General features: G+C 38.0%; 1 protein-coding gene across 1 annotated transcript; it reads left to right on the top strand.

Moving 5' to 3' along the window:
- The first annotated feature begins 484 nt into the window (after nucleotides 1–484).
- SPIC (Spi-C transcription factor) lies at nucleotides 485–15642 on the top strand. Its single transcript, XM_081248941.1, has 6 exons — nucleotides 485–697; nucleotides 4710–4735; nucleotides 5321–5414; nucleotides 7186–7298; nucleotides 8782–8890; nucleotides 14316–15642. The coding sequence occupies exons 2-6, from the start codon at nucleotides 4733–4735 to the stop codon at nucleotides 14741–14743; spliced, it is 747 nt and encodes a 248-aa protein (XP_081105067.1). The 5' UTR covers nucleotides 485–697; nucleotides 4710–4732; the 3' UTR covers nucleotides 14744–15642.
- The last annotated feature ends 436 nt before the right edge of the window (nucleotides 15643–16078 follow it).

The following is a 16078-nucleotide window of genomic DNA, read 5'->3' as shown; positions in this document are numbered from 1 at the left end:
CGTGGGCCTCTCACTGCTGTGGCCTTTCCCGTTGCGGAGCATAGGCTCCGGACGCGCAGGCCCAGCGGCCATGGCTCATGGGCCCAACCGCTCTACGGCATGTGGGATCCTCTTGGACCGGGACACAAACCCGTGTCCCCTGCATCGGCAGGCAGACTCTCAACCACTGCGCCACCAGAGAAGCCCTCCATTTCTTTTTTAAGTTGCTGAAAGCATTTTCATACTTTATCTTTACAAAGGACTCAAAACTGCATTTCTATTTTTCATCTGTAATATAGAATTGTGCCCCCAAAACATCATGTGCTCATTGGTTTTGCTCAACTCTTTTTCAGGGTCCATTTATTTATATCTTGCAGAATAAAACTTTGGAGACACCTGTTGGGGAAAATGTTGGCTTAGAAAATTGACTTGTTTTTTCCATTCATTTCAAATACATAACAAGCCTGTACTACTATGAGAATCTGCTGGGTGCTATGAAGTCTGCCATCGGGACTAAGAACCCTAGTCCAATGGAACCTAATCTGCGGACATAGGGCTCCAACATGGCGGTTGAGAGTGTGTACGTGAAGTCATTTGAGCCTAAATCTGGACCCAGCCCAGCCCATTTCTCACTAGCAATTGGACCTTAGAAAAAAAAATCGTGAAATGTCTTTGATCCTCGGTTTAGATTCTTCATCCGTGAAATGGAGCTAAGCAGGTAACTACTATTATATGTGATTTTTAGATTCTTTTGAACAATTTTTATATTATTTTTTGGCTTGATGTGTGGATTGATCTGGACCCTTCCTCCTTCCTCTCTAACTTTGCCTCTTGGACCCCAGACTCATTTTGCTCCAGCCCCACTGGCTTTCTTGTTTGTGCCTTGAATAAACGAAACTCATTTCCACCTAAGGCTCTTGGCGTCTGTTGTTTCTTCTGACTAGAGGTGCTTCACTGCATTTCTGCTTTTCTTTTGCTCACTCTTTCTTATCCTTGGATTTCAGCTCACCACATTCCCTTAGAATTTTTGTGACCGTTCACCATGACTGTATACACTTACTATGACCTTTCTCTTATTGTTTTCTCAGTATTTATTGTTAATAACACTTCTCTAGTTTGCTTTTTTTAAAAAATCATTTTTCCTCACCAGAACTTGTTCAGGGCTGTGGTCCCTGGACTCAGGACAGTGTCCAGCAAAGAGCTCATTTATATATATTTGTTGACTAAATGAACCAAACAAAATAAAGTGGCACGAAAAGGGCGTAGACTGGCAATGGTACAGATTAAAAACTCATCAACATTAGCGATTTGGTTTTATACACTTGCTACTTAAACATCTACATTTCAGAAGAGGGGATGTGCGTTTACATTTGCATAATAAAACTCGGTCAAAAAAGTAATTGGTGTAGAACAATAGTCCCATATCAAAGGTGAGCTCAGATTCCAACTATGCAAAAGAGAAAATCTCTCTCCCCACCCAAAACATTTACAAAAAATTCTTAGGTGGTTTTCCCCCTGGCTAAATGTGACATCCATTAAAATGACAGAAGGTTACAGTTACTTAAGGGTGGTGCCGACCTGCGCTTCAGAGGGGAAAGTCATTTCCACCTGGACTATACCTAAATGTTAGATTGGCCTCTGCTGGACAGGTAAGATAAAATGGGTAAATGGGCAGATGGATGGGCTGGGAAGGAAGCATTATAGGTGGAGGAAGTCCCCTATAATTTCCATCAGAGCCACCAAAAACCATCCCAAATAAACCTTCAAGCTAAATAAGAGAACTGGACCTGGTCTATAAATGCAGCAGCTTCAAGCATGTCCAATCAGATCACTACCCAGAAGCTTCTCCTGTTTTGGAGTCGTTACTGGATCCAGGTAAGGAGGGAAGACCATAGCATGGATTCATTTCCTCCTCTTAAATGCATGGTGGTAAATAAGGTTAAGGCTGGAATGAGGAGCCTCGAATGCCAGGGCAAGGGTCTGCGCCTTTAAGATCTCTAAGTAGGGCGATCAGTGAACGACATTATAAGTAAAGTGGTTTGAGAGGAAAGAGACCAGAGTGAAAGCTGTTAATAGTTCAGGCAAGAAAAGCAACGTAGGCTCCAGAATCAGGGGAGAAATAATAGAAGTAATAAAAAAAGAAAGATGGACAAGGGCTGTACAGGTCAGAGGTGCCCAGTGGGGCTGTGTAGGCCAGAGGAGCCACAAATTATGCTGGGTGGCAGGCGGGTTTCATGAGATTTGTTCTAATGCTTTTGGCCCATAGGATACAAATATTCTGTGCCTCTTCAAAATAATAGCCTCTGGTGTCCACTGGCCATATCATGAAATAGAAATAATGAAGGCACTGTATCTTTTAAAAGAAATCCCCTTTTGTAGCACTTCCTTAAAAACAGCTACTTAATGAAACTCTGCCAGTGAGCTCTTGACAGTTCTGTCTTATTTCTGATATTAATGAAACAACTTGGTAAAGGGCTGAAGTGTCTTCCTGGTAAGTGTTTAGTTTATGCTTTTCAAAATTCTTTGTAATAAGTGTTAATTTTCTTCTTTGGCCTAATAAGTGTTTCTCATTGACTGCCTGTTCCAATACTAGAAATATTAAGCAACTGAAGTGATCAATAATGTTTTTAAGCTTTTTTCTTCCCTTTGGGTTTGCTACTTTTAAGAGTCATGATAGTTTTGTGGGGTATTTTTGTCAAAGGGAGTAGTCTCATTTAAGTATTTAATTCAAAGTACAACACGCACCTGACTATGTATTTGCTTCGGTGCTTATGAGCTGAGGCATAATTAATTGAAAGTTATTGACATGGCTTTTTAAAAACATATGTACTCATAATATTCATTAGGGACTATAGCCCAAAATGTGATTTATGGATTTTCTTCTTCTTTTTTTAAAAGTTTTTGCTAAATTCTTCAACATCTCCCACATTGAGAAGCTGTATTTTTTTTCGGCTTTCTTGAGATATAATTGACATATAACATTGTGTAAGTTTAAGGTGTACAACATGATGATTTGACATACATATACACTGGGAAAGGATTACCACAGTAAAATTTGTTAACACATTCATCATCTCCCATAGTTACCTTTTTTTATGGTTTTTCTTCTCATATTCTCTTTTAAATGACATAGTGATTTCAAAGAGCAGAATAGAATTTCGACGTTTGACATATTTTATTGCTACATTATGGATATGTATAATAATAGCATTAGATTATATCATCTAATCATATTATGCAGTGTTAAATATTAAAGGGTAAGCTCATTGTGTTTGCAGGATAAATGCTAAAAACTTGTATAAACGGAGTTGCTTCGTGTGCTAAATGAAATGATAAGCAATGTGGACCCACCACTCGCTCTTTCTTGTTATGTGGATTTGTTTGTTTTGTGTAGTTCTATAGAACATAAAGTTTGAAAACATTTAATGTGGGTCAGTATGATAATTGTTTATTTAAAACAAAATCTACATTAGTTACAGAGATAAGAATGTAGATAATGTAAAATTATAGACCAGGGTTCTTAACCTAGGATTTTAGAAAGTCCACGGACAGTTTTCATAGAGTACATTTTATTTGTAATGTAAATTCACATTTCATGAGAGAAAAAGCATGTCTTTCACCAGATTCTCAGAAGTCCATATGACACCAGAAACTTTAAAAAAAAAAAATCACTGTTATAAATGGAGAGCCATGCTAAGGTAAAAAAGATTTTGATTTCCAGAACTTTTTAATGCTTTAATATTTAAAAGAATTTTAAAATACTTAAAAATACTCGAATTATTTCTATATTTTCATATCAATATAAATAGTCTGCGTAATTAACTCTAGCTATTTTATTTTTAAATCTCTTTTTATTGAAGTATAGTTAATTTACAATGTTGTGTTAGTTTCAAATGTATAGCAAAGTGACTCTGTTATACATATGTAGCTATTTAACATTTAAGAAGTTTTGTAGGACTTCCCTGGTGGCACAGTGGTTAAGAATCCGCCTGCCAATGCAGGGGACATGGATCCGAGCCCTGGTCCAGGAAGATCCCACATGCCGCGGAGCAACTAAGCACATGGCGCCACAACTACTGAGCCTGCTCTCTAGAGCCCACGAGCCACAGCTATGGAAGCCTGTGATCCTAGAGCCCATGCTCTGAAACAAGAGAAGCCATTGCAATGAGAAGCCCGTGCACCACAACGAAGAGTAGCCCCCTTTCGCTGCAACTAGAGAAAGCCCACACACAGCAGCGAAAACCCAATGCAGCCAAAATAAATAAATAAATAAATTAATTAACTATTTTATTTTATTTTATTTTTTGTAGTACGCGGGCCTCTCACTGTTGTGGCCTCTCCCGTTGCGGAGCACAGGCTCCGGACGCGCAGGCTCAGCGGCCATGGCTCACGGGCCCAGCCGCTCCGCGCGGCATGTGGGATCCTCCCCAACTGAGGCACGAACCCGTGTCCCCTGCATCGGCAGGCGGACTCTCAACCACTGCGCCACCAGGGAAGCCCAAATTAATTAATTTTTTAAAAAAGTTTTGTAATGACAGAAAAGCAAAAATAAATTCTTGTAGGAAATTTTTGTAGAAAGAAAATTTGTACTCATCAAAGAGAATTCAGACGATACTTTTGGTTTATATAAGGTATATTCAGAAAATATTTTAAGTAAAGTCTTTTAATTCAGAGGCAAATTAAATAGAAACACTATTTAATTTTGTTTTTTAAATATTAATCTTTTTCAGAATTGTCAGTTTATTAATGAAGCATGGTAAGTTGGCATTTAAAAATCTTTACTACTCCTCCATTTTGCATATAAAATATATGGGCTAGATTAATAAGGGTATGAAATGGTTTGCAAAACAGTTCAATTTTAGGTCTTGGAGGCATGCTTTTGAAATTAAGAGCATTTCATTTTTAAATAATGATTCAGATTCTGTTTGATTAAAGATATTTCCTTGATCCCTTTTTCCAAATCAGTCTCCTGCTATATAACTCCTTGCTAAAAATTTATAAAATGTTGAATACTATACTATAGAATGAGGTTGCTCTCTAAATGCTATGTTATAGAGCAGTGGATCTCAGCCAGGGTTGATGTTGTTCCCCAGGGTATATTTGGCTATGTCTGAGACATTTTTTGTTTGTCACAACTGTGGGAGTGCTACTGGCATCTAGTGGGTAGAGACCAGGGATGCCGTTTAGCACCCTGCAATGCACAGGGCAACCCCCCTGCAACAGAGTCTTTGTCAATCTAAAATGTCAATAGTGCTGTGGTTGAGAAACCCTCCTTTATATCAGGAAAATTAAGTTCTACTGGTAATTTCCTAACTCCAGAGTTCTGCAATTGTTCTAACAGGCTTGTGTTGAACAAGACAAGCTGGGTCAAGCATTTGAAGATGCTTTTGAAGTACTGAGGCAACATTCAACTGGTGATCTTCAGTACTCCTCAGGTAAAGATGTCAGTCCCCTTCTGCTGGTAGTTTGTATTTGTTTCTTCCATACTGCTAAATTGTCCCTCTCTGCTTTCCTCTCCCCTTTTGTAGCCCCAAGTTTGTTTTTGTTTCGTTTTGTTTAAATTTATTTATTTTATTTATTTATATTTTTTGGCTGTGTTGGGTCTTTGTTGCCACGCATGGGCTTTCTCTAGTTGCAGCGAGCAGGGGCTACTCTTGGTTGTGGTGCACAGGCTTCTCATTGCGGTGGCTTCTCTTCTTGTGGAGCACGGGCCCTAGGCGCGCAGGCTTCAGTAGTTGCGGCACACAGCCTCATTAGTTGTGGCTCGTGGGCTCTAGAGCACAGGCTCAGTAGTTGTGGCACACAGTCTTAGTTGCTCTGTGGCATGTGGGATCTTCCCAGACCAGGGCTCGAACCTGTGTCCCCTGCATTGGCAGCAGATTCTTAACCACTGCGCCACCAGGGAAGTGCTCCCAAGTTTGTTGTCTATATCTGAGAGTCTGTTTCTCTTTGTATTATTTTTTAGATTCCACATATAAGTGATATCATACAGCACTTGTCTTTGTCTGACTTTTTTTGTGTGTGTGTGGTACGCGGGCCTCTCACTGTTGTGACCTCTCCCGCTGCAGAGCACAGGCTCCGGACGCGCAGGCTCAGCAGCCATGGCTCACGGGCCCAGCCGCTCCACGGCACGTGGGATCTTCCCGGACCGGGGCACGAACCCGTGTCCCCTGCATCGGCAGGCGGACTCTCAACCACTGCACCACCAGGGAAGCCCTGTCTGACTTATTTTGCTAAGCATAACATTCTCTCAGTACATCCATGTTGCCACAATTTGCAGAATTTCATTCTTTTTTTTTATATAGCTGAGTAATATTCCATTGTGTGTATGTGTATATATATATATATATATATATACATATATATATGCACCACATCCTCTTTATCCATTTGTCTGTTGATTGGGCACTTGGGTTGCTTCCATGTCTTGGCTACTGTAAGTAGTGTTACTATGAACATTGGAATGCATGTATCTTTTTGAATTAGTTTTCATTTTCTTCAGGTATATTGAATATATCCAGGAGTGGAATTGCTGAATCATATGGTAGTTGTTTTTTTGAGGACCCTTCATACTGTTTTCCACAGTGGCTGCACCGATTTACATTCCCACTAATAGCATACAGGGGTTTCCTTTTCTCCACATCCTCTCCAGAATTTATTACTTTTAGACTTTTTGATGATAGCCATTTTGACCTGTGTGAGGTGATATCTCATTGTTGTTTTGATTTGCATTTCTCTAATAATTAGTAATGTTGAGAATCTTTTAATGTGCTTATTAGCCATCTATATGTCTTCTTTGGAGAAAGGTCTATTCAGGTCTTCTGCCCATTTTTTGATTGGGTTGTTTATTTTTTTTGATATTGAGTTGTATGAGCTCTTTATATATTTTGGATATTAACCCCTTGTGAGTCACATCATTTGCAAATATTTTCTCCCATTGTGTAGGTTGTCTTTGTTTTGTTGATGGTTTCCTTTGCTGTGCAAAAGCTTTTAAGTTTAATTAGGTCCCATTTGTTTATTTTTGCTTTTATTTCTTTTGCATTAGGAGACAGATCTTCCTATGTTCTTTATCCTAAATAAATTTAACATCTCAATATAAAAATGCCAAGAGCAATCACATATATAAGCATATAAGCATGTATAAGCATCACACACACACAAATATAAACTTTGACTTTGTCAGTTTCTTTCTCTGTTTTTAAATAGATTACAGAAATTACCTGGCTTTCATCAACCACTGTTCTCATATCAGAGGAAATTCCAACAGCTATGGTGTGCTGCCCACAGAGGAACCGGTCTACAATTGGAGAACAGTAATAGTGAGTACTTTTACCAGGGGACCAGCATCCCTCAGTAACAGGCAAATTTCCTATTTGTCCCAGCCTTCCCCTTGGTGAATTTGACAGTCAGTGTGGGGGACCATCAATGCTGTCAAGAAGGAAACTGTGCTTTATCATTGTTCTTCATCTGACTTCAGATGGGTTTGAATGATTTCTATAGAGGAGGTATTTTAGGGTTCTCACATCAATGCTTCTCCTCAGTCCATCTGGAAAACTGCAGGAAAGTTATGGATCCCCTAAAACGTTCCCTGCACTGGCTTTACCCACAATCTTGTATTAACCTGCTCTATTTCCCCTCCCAAGCTCAGAGCTAGGTATGTGTGTTGGACCAATTCATTTCTATTTTAGTAGCCTTCTGCAAACGTGAGTGTCCCCACCATCTACGTCTCCTTCCATGTGTTCTTTTACATTGTTTACTTTCTTCCTTTCTTCTTCTTCTTCTTCTTTTTATTTATCTATTTATTTATTTTGGCCATGTTGCGGCATGTGGGATCTTAGTTCCCTGACCAGGGATGGAACCCACGCCCCCTGCAGTGGACGTGCTGAGTTCTAACCACTTGACTGCCATGGAATTACCTGCATTGCTTCCTTGATGTGTCCCTTTTATCAAGCAGTCTTAATGTGGTAGAGTATAAATATTAAAAAAAGGTTTTTTTTCAGTTATTACCTTCAACCATACTATGTCAAATGTCCTTTTTCTGTCCCTGTAAATTATACTGTCAGGGCCTCTCCAACAAGACATTTCTTTAAAGAGGGAGTTTTGGTTTTACTTTAACCTCTCTCACCTCCTCTTAGGGTTGCCAGGTAAAATATAGGATGCCTAATATTTTTATTTGCTAGATCTGGCTACCCTATTTCCACTTCAGCTTCCATCCCCAGCATACACTGCACAGCCTCCTGTGGTGGGGACTGCTTGCCTGCTGGGCAGCCCTCCTGTATAGGGAGGGCTCAAGTCCACCCCCTTCCACCACCATGTCTAGTTAACCCGTGGACGCCCACATTTCCTTGCCATATGTAATGGTAGGAACTCAGGCTGCTTCTTCCTGCCTCTCTGGGCTCTGCCCTCCCTCAGCTGCCATCTTTCTCCTCTTATCTTCTCTTACCAGATGGGCATCCAGTTCAGGAATGGAAGCCCATCTTCCCTTTTTGCTGGCACCTCAGTTTCTACTAATGATTCTTTCGGATCTTTCTTGCTGGGCATTTTTAGGGGAAAGCAGAGAAGCAACACACTCTCCTTTCTCATAGGGAGGGGGAGATACAGACCTCCTCACAAAGCCTCAGATTACCCTCTGTCCCTTGGCCCTCTCCATATATGGGTTTGAGGCTAGCTCTGCCCTGGGAGACAGCAGCTGAAGGTAGTGATTTTCAGAATTTGAGAGATGCCCTCAGCTTTTGACTTTGGCCACCAACTGGGGGCCACACGGGAAGTTCCACTTAACATCCTGATACATTATTTATATAGAACAGTGCTGCGGACCTCTATTTTGAAGGAAATATTCATCAGTCTCTGCAGAACATCCCTGAAAACCAGCTGGTGCAACCTGCTCTTCTCCAGCAAAAGGGAGGAAAAGGTATGTGGATCCATTACTCCTTGCATAGGTAAAAGAGTCAAATCTTCATCATAGCAGCTTTAAGGGAATTTCATATCTGAGTTTGGAATTGATTTGCAAAATATTCTCTTCTCACAGTTGAGAGTAATTTAACTCTGACAGACAAAACTACTCCAAGCTAAAAAAAAAAAAACAAACTACTCCAAGCTGTTTATCTTGGGCGAGCTTTCCTATAGCTTCATAGAGGTGTTGTAAAGGTGCAAACTGTCACTTCACTCAAACAAATCTGTATTCAAGAATAAGGAGTGAGATATGGAGAACACACTAGTGGTTACCATTGCGGGCAGGGGCAGTATGGGAGTAGGGGATTAAAAGGTGTTATGTATAACATAAGCTACAAGGCTATATTCTACAACACAGAGAATATAGCCGTTATTTTAGAATAGCTTTAAATGGCATATAACCTTTAAAAATTGTGAATCATTATATTGTAAACCTGTAACTTATATACATCAACTATACTTCAATAAAAAAGGAATAAGGGATATAAATTTTAGGTATAGAAGGGGGAACTTCTCCATAAATTATTTTAGCAATCGTATTTCAACTGTGAAGCCCTCAGGATAGAAATCATCTCTATTAAGTTCTCCACAAACTTAATCATCTCTATTAAGTTTTCCAAGTTCCATAATAACTTTATTTCATAAATTTGAAATCCTGATTTCATAAATGAAGATGATCTCATCTAACAGGTAGGCAAAAGTGTTAAAGCAGGATAATAGCCTCTGTTGGCTAAGATGTGGGCCACACACATTCACGTGCATTATTAAAGAGAGTATAAATTTTTACAAACTTTTGTAAGGCAATTTAGCAAGACCTACCAAAATTTTAAATGTTCACCTCTTTTGACTCTGAGTGACTATATAACTCACTTAGTGGTTGAGTGTGAACTCTGGGTTGATTATGTGAGCCTGGCCAAATCACTTACTTAACCTTCTGTACCACAGTCTCCTTATTCAAAAAAAACCAAACAAGTAATAATAATTGTACAGACATTGTAAGATTGCTACAAAAATTAAGTGAGAAGATCCACGTAAAGCATTATGCTCATAGTCTGGCACTGTGGATATTTCCCAAAATACCTTAGATGCATGTGTGTGCATATATATGTATTAGGATGTTCCTTGTAATGTTGTTTGTGATAGTAAATTACCTCTGATATACAAAGACATATAAGATGCATCCCAATTTTATAGTGTAATTTAAAAAATGATACCTTATCATAGCTACTTAAAATTATTATTCTTTTACATTTTTATTTTATTTTTTAATTGAGGTATAGTTGATTTATATTATTAGTTCTAGGTTTACAACATAGTGATTCAAAATTTTTATAGCTTGTACTGCATTTTTATTATAAAATATTGACTATATTTCCTGTGCTGCATAGTATATCCTTGTAACTTATTTCTTTTATACATAGTAGTTTGTACCCCAATCTTGCTCCTCCCTCCTTCCCTCTCCCCACTGGTAACCACTAGTTTGTTCTCTATATCTGTGAGTCTGTTTCTATTCTGTTACATTCATTTGTTAATTTTTAAATTTTTTTGGTTTATTTTTTAGATTCCACATTTAAGAGATAACATACAGTATTTGTCTTTCTCTGTCTGACTTATTTCACTTAGCATAATACCTTCTAGGCCCATCCACTTTGTTGTAAGTGGCAAGATTTTCTTCTTTTTTTAATGGATAATATTCCATTGTATGTATGTATACATCTTCTTTATCCATTCATCTGTTTATGGACACTTAGGTTGCATCCATATCTTGGCTATTATAAATAATGCTGCTATGAACATTGGAAAGCATGTAACTTTTCAAATTAGTGTTTTCATTTTCTTTGGATATATACCCAAGAGTGGAATTGCTGGGTCATATGGTAGTTCTTTTTTGGTTTTTTTGGCTGTGCCATGCGGCATGTGGGATCTTAGCTCCCCAACAAGGGATTGAACCCGAGCCCCCTGCATTGGAAACGTGGAATCTTAACCACTGGACCGCCATGGCTGGTAGCTCTATTTTTAGTTTTTTGAGGAATCTCCCCACTGTTTTCCACAGTGGCTCTATCAATTTATATTCCTACCAACAGTGTACAAGGGCTCCTTTTTCTCCACATCCTTACCTACATTTGTTATTTGTGATTTTTTTTTTTAATTATAGCCATTCTGACAGGTGTGAGGTGATATCTCATTGTGGTTTTGATTTGAATTTCTGAATCTTTAGCAATGTTGAGCATAAACATCGCACAGATTTGAATGTGCCTGTTGGTCATCTGTACGTCTTTGGGAAAATGTCTATTCAGGTCTTCTGCCAATTTTTTAATTGGGTTTTTTTTTTTTTGCGGTACGTGGGCCTCTCACTGTTGTGGCCTCTCCCGTTGCGGAGCACAGGCTCCGGACGCGCAGGCTCAGCGGCCATGGCTCACGGACCCAGCTGCTCCGCGGCATGTGGGATCTTCCTGGACCGGGGCACGAATCCGTGTCCCCTGCATCGGCAGGCGGACTCTCAACCACTGTGCCACCAGGGAAGCCCGGGTTGTTTGTTTTTTGATATTGAGTTGCATGAGCTATTTACATATTTTTTGATATTAACCATTTATTGTTCATATCCTTTGCAAATATTTTCTCCCATTCAGTAGGTTGCCCTTTTGTTTTGTTGATGGTTTCCTTTGCTGTGCAAAAGCTTTTAAGTTTAATTAGGTCCCATTTGTTTATTTTTGCTCTTGTTTCCTTTGCCTTAGGAGACAGATCAAAAAAAATATTGCTACAATTTTTGTCAAAGAGGTTCTGCCTAGTGCTTTGTTTCCTTCTAGGAGTTTTATGGTTTCTGGTCTTACATTTAGGTCTTTAGTCCATCTTGAGTTTATTTTTGTAAAAGTGTGGAAAAATATTCTAATTTCATTCTTTTACATGTAGCTGTCCATACTTAAAATTATTTTAAATGAATATTTTTTGAGATAACTGCTTTTGTTCTTATAAAACAGTATACTGTATCCTAGAATTATAAAAGTCTAACTATGCAGTAATATTCTAATCCAGCAAGGAATAATGTATAAAATCACATAAGTAAAGTAAATCTACTGAATATTACTATTGAATATTAAATAATGGTAGTAATTTAATATGAGGACAATAACACTTCTACCTCTGTCACCTTTTTTTTTTTTTTTTTTTTTTGCGGTATGCGGGCCTCTCACTGTTGTGGCCTCTCCCGTTGTGGAGCACAGGCTCTGGACTCACAGGCTCAGCGGCCATGGCTCACGGGCCCAGCCACTCCGCGGCATGTGGGATCCTCCCGGACGGGGCACGAACCCGTGTCCTCGGCATCGGCAGGCAGACTCTCAACCACTGTGCCACCAGGGAAGCCCCAACCTATTTTTTTTTATTAGTTTCTGCTTTATAACAAAGTGAATCAGTCATACATATACATCTGTTCCCACATCCCTTCTATTTTTTTTTTTAAACAAACAATCCAACTAGTTACTAAATCCTGGGTGTGCCGCCTATATCTTTTCACTGATGTTTTCGGCTGTGGATCTTTGCCATTAGGGAATATATAATTTAGCATTTTCTGTTTTTAGAGCTTAGTCTTCCACCTGAAATAGTGATACATTTAAAACAATGAAATTTCAAAATAATTCAGGAATTCATTATTGAGAGAAAAATAGTACATGCATAAAAATAGAACATAGGTAGTTATCAGAGAGCAAAAGGCATACTTTAAGTATTGAAACAGAAAGAGCTCTAAATACATTTTGGGTTTTGTTTTAATCCTTTTTAATCCCATAATTCAAAAGTAATAATGCTCATTATTAAGAATTCAACTGATTCAGAAGTATGTAAAGAATAAGTGAAAAAGTGTTCTTCCTTCCCATGTTCTGCCCCACAAGTAACCTTTGTCAACAGTTTAGTATTTCCTCTATCTATAGCTAATCTCTATATAGTTCTATGATTTATTTAAGATATATTATTCACTGGAAAAGGTACAAAATACTGTGATACCATTTTTAATTTTTAAAGGCTATGCATATGTTTATATATGCAAAACAAATTTTCTAGAAATATGTAGGATAGATTGGAGTTTTTACTTTCCGTTTGTGCTTCTGTTTGAATTTTTTATCATATAATACTTTTAGTTTCAAAAAGTAAAAATTTAAACATTTTTTTTCAAAATTGAAAAACAAACTTTTAAAGATGAGGATCCATTATGATTGATTTGACCACTGGGTGAGAGCCAGAGAACTTCTTTAAGGCTGTGACTTTAATTCATGATGTATTTTTTGGTAAGTCCCTTTCATTTCTCAATTCATAAACTCAAGATAATATAACGCAAAAGATAATCTTTGTAAAAACCTTTGAGGTTTTTGGATGAATGATGACAGATGCATGAGTATTACACCCCAGAGACTGTTTAAAGCAGTTTAAGAATCCACTATTCTACTTTCTCAAGGGGAAAATGGAATTTGGCTGTGGAGCTTTTAGCTACTGACAGATCTGGTGGGACATGGTATTTACAGGCCAATTCAGAAGTCACAAAACTGGTTGTCACCTTTGTTCTCCAATCCACCAAACAAGCAAAAACCATAGCAACAAATCTTCCCAAAGTTTCCTTTCTAGTTATTCTGAAATATAAAGGGGGCTGTGCTCCTAAAAGAGATTAAAAACTCTGGCAGTACCATTTTATTTCACAGCAATGAAAAAATACTACAATGCTTGTCATTGCTTACTAATAATGTCAAAATGTCATGAAGATATTTTGGCATTTCGACTCTGTTTTTTTTCTCTTCTTTATTTTTTCAAGTAGTTATGCAGAACCAGAGTTAGCATTTTTACATGTCTGTTACTGATTTCATTTGTATTTGCACACTGTTTTACATTTTGCAAAATACATTCACCTTCCTTACCTCATCTGACTTAACTTATTTGAATAAAGCCCCTTCAAATGAGCTGCCTTTTGGAAATGGCTTTTGAGACTTCTCTTTAAAACCACTAAACTTTGCAGTCCATTTTGCTCAGTCTTGTTGTTCTGTAGACAGTTTAACATACAACATAAAATTAGAAGTCAAGATTTAACTGTGACAAAAGGCCACGTGACAAATGGGAGACTCGAGTAGAGAGGTGCCATGCTTCCCTTTTCCAGTGAAGGATGGTACAAAATTTTGGACAACTTCCCTAACAAAGAAAGGTTCAGTTGAAACTGCAGTAGGCCAAATAGACCCTTGATTTTCAAGTCCCATAAAATGGTACCATAAATGCATTCTAAGGGGTGAGTAGGAAGAAAACCAGTCCCAATGCAATTTTGAATTCTGTAGTCACTCAACAAACCCTTCCCGAGGATGTTCCTTGTGTAGAGCCATGGTGAAGTATGACATTGTTTTCCTCTGTTTTAGGCAGGAAGAAGCTCCGACTGTTTGAATACCTTCATGAATCCCTGTGTAATCCCGAGATGGCATCTTGTATTCAATGGATAGATCAAACCAAAGGCATCTTTCAGTTTGTATCAAAAAACAAAGAAAAACTTGCCCAACTTTGGGGGAAAAGAAAAGGCAATCGGAAGACCATGACTTACCAGAAAATGGCCAGAGCACTGAGGAATTATGGAAGAACTGGGGAAGTCATCAAAATCCGGAGAAAGTTAACTTACCAGTTCAGTGAGGCCATTCTCCAAAGACTGGCTCCATCTTATTTCTTGGAAGAAGAGATCTTCTACTCACAGTGTGTTCAACCTGATCAAGGATATCTCAGTTTAAATAACTGGAATGCAAATTATAATTATACATACGCCACTTACCATGATCTAAGTCACCCTGATTGCTAAATATACTCTTATATATCAAAATTTTCTGGCATCAGAAATCCCTACGAGTTTTAGGATTTTTCTCTGAAAGCAAATACTGAAAAACAAAACAAAAACCCCAAACTTCATTATTGCTATCTTTTATGAAGTAGCGTATAATCTATACTAACTTGGTGAAAAATTTTGCCAGTGAACAACTTTAAAATGATCAAGTCCCATTTGAATATATGGACTCAATGTCCTTCCTTTTACTATTGTCTATGTAATACTTCCTTCTAGATTAATAATGCTAGTGGAGATGCTTTGATTTACATATTGATTTAAACATTATTTTCCTGTCATACACTCAGACCAAAAAAAAATCATTCTAACATGTATCCAACGGCTTTAGCAACAAAACAAAAAATGATTGCCTGTGATAGTGTTCCTGCTAAGTTACATTAATGGCTTTAAAAATTTCAGTGACTAAAACTAGAACTACCATATGATCCAGCAATTCTACTACTCCTGGGTATACATCCAAAGAAAATGAAAACACTAATTTGAAAAGATATATGCACCCCAATGTTCACAGCTGCATTTTTCTTGGCCACACTGCGCAGGTTGCGGGATCTCAGTTCCCCAACCAGAGATTGAACCCAGGCCTCTGCAGTGGAAGTGCAGAATTGTAACCATTAGACTACCAGGGAACTCCCATAGCAGCATTATTTATAATAGCCAAGATATGGAAGCAACCTAAGTGTCCACCAACAGATGAATGGATAAAGAAGACGTGGTATATATACACAACTGAGTACTACGCAGCCATAAAAAAAGAGTGAAATTTTGTCATTTGCAACAACATGGATGGACCTGGAGGGTATTATGCTTAGTGAAATAAGTCAGGGAGAGAAAGACAAATACTGTATGTTATCATTTATATGTGGAAACTAAAAATTGAAACGAATATAACAAAATAGAAACAGACTTAAAGATATAGAGAACAAATTAGTTATCAGTGGCGGGAAGGAAGGAGGAAGGGGGCAAGATAGGGGTGGAGTTTTAAAAGGTACAGACTACTATGTATAAAATAAATAAGATACAAGGGTGTAATGTACAGCACAGGGAATATAGCCAATATTTTATAATAGCTTTGAATAGAGTATAATCTAGAAAAATATTGAATCACTATATAGTACACCTAAAACTAATATAATATTGTACATCTGAAACTGATATTGTAAATCAACTGTATTTCTATAAAATAAATAAATAAAAAGTAAAAACTTTAGTGGCTCTTCTGAACCTATCTTTCTTCTGCACTTCAGACTTCATGGTCTGTGACCCTGCGGTGCTAAAGACACGATGGTCTAGGGA

Source organism: Mesoplodon bidens (genome assembly GCF_964165515.1).
Source record: "Mesoplodon bidens genome assembly, chromosome: 11".
Classification (NCBI taxonomy): domain Eukaryota; kingdom Metazoa; phylum Chordata; class Mammalia; order Artiodactyla; family Ziphiidae; genus Mesoplodon; species Mesoplodon bidens.
The sequence above is the reverse complement of the archived record's forward strand: the minus strand, read 5'-3'. Positions and strand labels throughout refer to the sequence as shown.

Excerpts from the sequence above, each read along its gene's own strand:
- SPIC (XM_081248941.1), top strand. Across the intron at positions 7,299-8,781 it reads ACAATTGGAGAACAGTAATA|AACAGTGCTGCGGACCTCTA; the intron begins GTGAGTACTTTT and ends TTATTTATATAG. Across the intron at positions 8,891-14,315 it reads CCAGCAAAAGGGAGGAAAAG|GCAGGAAGAAGCTCCGACTG; the intron begins GTATGTGGATCC and ends CCTCTGTTTTAG.